Source organism: Sinocyclocheilus anshuiensis, unplaced genomic scaffold, assembly GCF_001515605.1.
Source record: "Sinocyclocheilus anshuiensis isolate Anshui unplaced genomic scaffold, SAMN03320099.WGS_v1.1 scaffold103, whole genome shotgun sequence".
In the NCBI taxonomy this organism is placed as follows: Eukaryota; Metazoa; Chordata; class Actinopteri; order Cypriniformes; family Cyprinidae; genus Sinocyclocheilus; species Sinocyclocheilus anshuiensis.
Genome location: NW_015548201.1, coordinates 270,703 through 276,919, shown reverse-complemented (window position 1 = coordinate 276,919; position 6,217 = coordinate 270,703). Strand labels below are relative to the sequence as shown.

The following is a 6,217-nucleotide window of genomic DNA, read 5'->3' as shown; positions in this document are numbered from 1 at the left end:
ACTTATTTCGCAAGTATGGAGAACAGCGATAGATGGACGGACGCTGAAGTGCAGGCACTTGTAGCAAATGTAGCACTGCCAATTGTCGTTGAAGAGTCTTTCTTTCAATCGCTTTACGTATACGTCGACTTTCCATGTCCATTATTGTGAAACCCGCGAGACATAAAAAGACAGCTCCGATCACTGTCGACCGGCTTACATCACTTAGTACACACTGTCGGTGTGAATGCAACCCTTTAAATGGTACTGGGAAATAGTTCGCGCAAAATCGTCCCAGTACTTTAGTACTGTACATTTAGTTCTGGAACTAAAGCGGTGCGAAAGGCCCTTTTGTCGCATCCAGTGTAGACACACTTTGGGGCCGTTCGTTCACATGTCGTGCCTAAAAACGCGTGGAAAACGCCAACCGCGCCGCTTTCTCCTTCTTTCCAAAGCGTTCGGGAGCTTGCGCTTTCGTGGCGTCTGCCGTTGCTAAGAGACCGTGACCTGCGCTCTCCACGACGACGCGGAAGTTTCAAAGGATAAATGGATTTCCAGCACTGAAAATCGCTTGCAGTAGGTCGGCTACTAAATTTATTTAAAATAGGTATCTCTGTACAGCTGTCGCATCCGGTGTAGACACCGTGTCTGTGTGTGAGCAAAGAAAACAATCAGTATAAATATAACGATCAGTATACTAAGCATCGCACATCCTGCGATGTGACTATCGCGGATGCGCACATCACGATATCGATGCTGAAACGATATATCGTGCAGCCCTATTAAAAAGGACAGCATTTATTTGAAACGCCAATTTATTGTAGCATCAAATGTCTTTACTGTCATTTTTGATCCATCTGACACATCCTTGGCTAAAAAAAAAATATATACTATTCTTACTGACGAAACTTTTGAACTGTAGTGTATGAGAGGTTGAGTAAACAATAATTGTCACTTTTTTGTGAACCAACCTTTCAAAGAGTAAAAATGTATGTGTGTCTCTCACCAGTTTGAGCTGAAGCAGAAGCTGGTAAACATCAGCCATGTCCGCCAGTACAAGCAGATGAGTGACAGCAGAAAGAAGGGCACGTGCAGCACGGACCATGTTGCCTCTCTTCATTGAAGAACAGGGATCCTCTGCAAACTCTCCTGAGGCCAACTTCATGGATTCTCCTACAAAAAAAACATTCATACACAGTCTCATTAATAGTTTTAATTTGTCCTTTCATAGCCTTTATGATGCAAGAGTAGCAAGGTCAATGAAATGATCATTTCCCAATGTGGAAGTCAACATAACAGATAATTCAACATCTGAAGATGCAATTACTTCCAAAGAGACCTTTTGAAATGCTAAAGACTGGGACCTAATTATTCTCCGTTATTTGATTAAAAGCTGCTTCAGTTAATTGACAATGATAATACTGTCCAAGGTCACTTGCGAGACAACACGAACACATAAGAACACAACGTACAGGAGGTTCTTTAGTGGCAATCCGGCCTTACAAACCCAAGTAAACAATGAGCAGGACAGGGGAAAAACATCAATAATTCCCTGTAACAAAGAGCTACATGGTGAGCTGTGAAACTTAAACCAAGAATTCAGGCGGTAGGTCTGACTCAGCCACCCTGCAGTCTGTCATAAGAGCAGAGCCAAACACTACACACAAGAACAACTACAAGGTGAAATATAGAGCTAATCACCAGGGCAGCGGGTGTTCATGTTCCAGGATAAATGCCAGTGGTTAGGGGGGTGACGGGTTAATTGCATTAGGATGTCATTTTGTGAAATGCAAGATGGAGAGGAAAGTCAGAAGCAGTGAAACATTGTGGTGAAAGCAAAGGCTCGATTCATGTCTACTCATAGCCAGCTCTGTCACATGCTAGCACACCAAACGAGTCCTTTCAGTGAAGGTCGAGTCCCTGGGATAACACTGACGTCTTATCTGATGTGCTTGCGAAAGTGTGTCATCACTTGCCTTCACATCCCAGTTGGCTCATGTTGAAACCTTTTCAATGCGACAAAGCAGAGCATTTTAAAAGCAGCATAAAATACGAAAATGAATAAGCGCAGGCATATGACCACAAACCTCACATCGGACACGGTTTCAGGTTGTTTTGTCAAATGTGTCGGCAAATGCACTGAACAGAATCATGCAGATCTCCACATCCCACTCAAGCCATACATAAAAATAAAAAGCCTGCAAAGAAAGTGGCCAAGAGTGCAAGAAATGGCCAAGTTCATAACTAGACTAAACTGAAATTGACAATGAAAAGAGAGAAAAATAAATTTGCGGGGGCAGTGAGTAAGAGCTTTGTGCTCGGGAGGGCATCTCATTCTTTCCTTTGTTGATGCTTGGAATAATGTGCACACTGCACAGTGTTCCCTGGTAACAGGAAGCAAGTCTCGCAGAATGATGGCAACAAGATTTTCTGGCTTATTACGCAAGCGGTGGTTGCCACACACACTGAATGGTATCTCTAAAAACCTTCCTATTTTTATCCATCACATAAAAAGAAATTCACCCCACCATAAACCACACAAAAAGAACTAAGGACTCTGGGACTGTCATTCCCTCCTGAGGGTGCAATCAATAAGACTATTTTCACGGGCCTGATAGTAATCAGTGCACCCATAATAAACTCACATCTATCACTTCTAAGGTAGCGCTCACAAGAGGACCACAGAGGCTTGTGATGAAATGTTAAAAGCAGATGTCTGAAGGCACAATGAGCATCCAGATACCCTGGAGGGAAGGCAGATGGCATTATCATACCCAGCATCCTTCATCCGTCCAGTTGAAAGGTGTGAAGCAATCAAAATCCGTTTCTACGGTAAATAAGACACTTTCCACCCAGGAGACATGCTAATGTTACACATATACATGCTGCAGACAATTCTGGAGCTGTTAGGGAGAAAATCGTTCAAGGATTCCGTAGTTTCTAACATACATTACCCAACGATTACATTTGCCCGGCTAGCAGAACAGCTGGTAAGCTACAGCTGGGTACCGGGATCTCTTTTCAATCTAGGGAAGCTTTAACCCCACTCAATGGTGGCATTATCAGTCAAACTACGCATGGTCAAGCAAAACTGCATAGCTGACAGTCTCCGGCACCAGCGAGCAACAACGTCTGGATTCCGCAGCCAATGACAGCACAGCAAAACCAATGTGACATTCCTCGGCATCATAGCAGCGTGCTGGCCAGCACTTGACAGATTTTACAGCCCAAACTAAGCCAATAAACACTGAGTGTCCAGAGTCTGAAACTGACAAAGATGTTATTCCAACAAGTGATAAGAGGGTTGAGCCTGCACTCCGCATCTCAGAAGTGCGAAATGCCACAATAATTCTAGAAAAAGGGGGCATTCTGACCCAGGAAGTTTACGTCAGCCACTCACTTCGAATGACAATGTATGGTGATAAATTTATGGCTACAGGTTATTTAAGGCACAAGCCAACAGACTTGGCCTGAAGTCTTGCATAAGTAAAGTGTCGCATTCTCCACATCTAACATCACCTTTGACAACTGGCAGACTCCATGTACATATGCAAGTTGTTTTGCGCTTGTTTTCTCATTCTTGTCAACCGAACATAAATAAAAATATATTGATGGATCAGCACAGCAAGTCAAAGCAAGCTGTTCGTTACAGAATGTGACAATCCCTCCTTAGCACAGGTAGCATAGCCATATAACTAGGATTAGTTAGCAACCAATGTCAAAAATGCCATGCAAATTTACATCATAAACTGAAGGCCTCTAAACTCATGTTGATATGATGAGGCTATTGCATCTTATTTAAATGAGTCAATCGAAAATGTGCGCTAACTAGAGTGTCGCAGTGATCGCATATCGATATCAGCAGGATTTTAATCAAAAATGCATGGCAAACAAGGCACGGAGAAATGAGGAGTTGTGCAATTTGACAGGGTTAAACCCTTCTATTAACCTGTCTTCTCCATCCTCTTTCCATAAGGAGGCATGGCAGAGACACTAGTGATGTTCCGTAATGAGAACGAACAACATGAGATTGAGTGAGGGGATATACAGTCTTGGGGAGAAGTACACACTCCAATGCACGATAGCAGCAACTCTGATAGCACAAGCCAAGCTCTCTTAATTCAAAAAATCTATCGCACATGCAGATAAGCACAGACAGATAATGAAAACAGGAAATGAAACCACCGATTAAAGCCATTACTTGAATTAGGATATTCAACCGTTTCTTGTAATAGTTTCAATGGCTGCAGACACTTTTTATCGTAGAAGTAACACCAGGGCTGTGTATTGTCACATTTGACAAATTGATTTGTCTCCGATTCAAAAACTCTTAATTTGATTTGATATTTATTTGTTTGGACAAATATCAGGTACAGTACATGTCAACAGTCTCTCAACTTGTAATAGTGAGAAATAATGAACAACACTCAACTGTGTAAAAAAAAAACCCCAGTGAATTACACATAAGGTACGCAATAAGCAAAAAAACTAAAAACTGAGTTACATAAAAAGATTGAAATTGCACATATTTTTGTATCACTTTATATCTATGCACATTTTGCATGTCTCCTTATTTAACACACCTGATTGAAATCATCTGCTCGAAATCATCTGCTCATTAGGAGAGAGCTCCATGAACTGAACTGAGTGTGCCAGATAAGGGAGACATACAAAACGTGCAGAGCAGGGGATCCCCAGGATCAGGATTAAGAACCACTGGCATAAGTCATACACTAACATACTCTGTAACGAACACATCGCTAAAAGGTTAGCGTCAAAATAACAAAAATATAATAAATATCAGATATATTGCATATATTTAGTAAAATGCTCCTATATAGAGAACTTTGTTCTAGCTAACTAATGAGCTATGGACATTGAATGGCTTTCTTAGGGTAAATGTAACATTATGTTTTATGTTATTATACAAGCTGTTTCCCATGGCTGAAACACTGATTGAGAGATTAAATGAGACATGATACATTTCAGTAAGTTGTACCATTACTTTGAACATACTTTCTGATGTTCATTCATGTTTATTTCAAGCTATAACTAGTAGTACTTCAAAAAAAGATGATTATTGGATAGACAGCAAATTAAAGTAATGTTTAATGAAGTTTTGTTCACACAGAAAACAGCATAGACTAAAAGATTTTTCTTGGAATTTAAGAACTGATATCAGTTCATCAAACTTAATCAATATTGTCAACCCAGCCCTAGTTAACACACTTCTCTTTTTTGCATACCTTGCTTGCGGACATCCTCCACTGCTGCGGTCAGCTCGTCCTTTAAGAACTGGCTCTCTTTAGCAATCTTCTCGCCTTTCTCCAGGAAGTTATGGGTTGCTGTCTCCACAGAGGCTGCTAGAACATGAGCCTTCTTGGAGCGTCCCTTCTTCTTGTTGGATGGTCCTTTGTTGCTAGAGTTCACAAGTGTGGTGACCTGCAAATGGTGCAAGAAAGATTTAAAGGGGTCATATGATGATGCTAAAAATAACATTATTTGGTGTATTTGGTGTAATGAAATGTGTTTATGCGGTTTAAAGTTAAAAAAAACACATTATTTTCCACATACTGTACATTATTGTTTCTCCTCTATGCCCCGCCTTTTTGAAACGCGTCGATTTTTACAAAGCTCATCAGTCTGAAAAGTGAGGTGTGCTGTGATTGGCCAGCTATCCAGTGTGTTGTGATTGGCCAAATACCTTAAGCGTGTAATGGAAATGTTACGCCCCTCACCATACTGTTGATGCCGTGTCCGGCCGGAGTGACGAGACAAAAACATTAAAACCCATTACAAAACGAGGCATTTGTTGCATCCAGTGGGCACATAATTACTGATTATAATGACTTATACTGTCTTTTTACGCATTGCATCGCGCCGCGTAAACATAAAACCCTGACTGCATTTGTGATCGGAGAAACGACAAACAACAAGTGCTACACTACACTGCCCAAAACTCGCGTTTGAATCGTCAGTGGCAAATCCTTTAAATGAAAACGTACTTACAGACTGTGAGTCAGAACAGCCAGCATTGTAGTCTACTCTCCCAGGATCAGTAAACAGTAGGGCTGAACGATTAATTGCATTTGCGATACTATCACGATATGAAAACGCGATTTTTCAATCGCAGAGGCTGCGATTACACGGTCACGTGACACGCGAGAGTAGGGATATGCCGGTATCAAATTTTTATGTTGCGATTAATTGCTAATGCTTTTATCACGGTATACGGTAT

General features: G+C 41.2%; 1 protein-coding gene across 1 annotated transcript in view; it reads right to left on the bottom strand.

Moving 5' to 3' along the window:
- The window catches only part of ctnna1 (catenin (cadherin-associated protein), alpha 1), a 126,193-nt gene that overhangs the window by 108,488 nt on the left and 11,488 nt on the right, over positions 1–6,217 (bottom strand). The window contains exons 3-4 of the mRNA XM_016440004.1: positions 5,226–5,421; positions 986–1,152 (exon numbers count right to left, since the gene is read on the bottom strand). Of these exons, the coding sequence (XP_016295490.1) occupies positions 986–1,152; positions 5,226–5,421 (363 nt within the window). The remainder of the gene's footprint in view (positions 1–985; positions 1,153–5,225; positions 5,422–6,217) is intronic.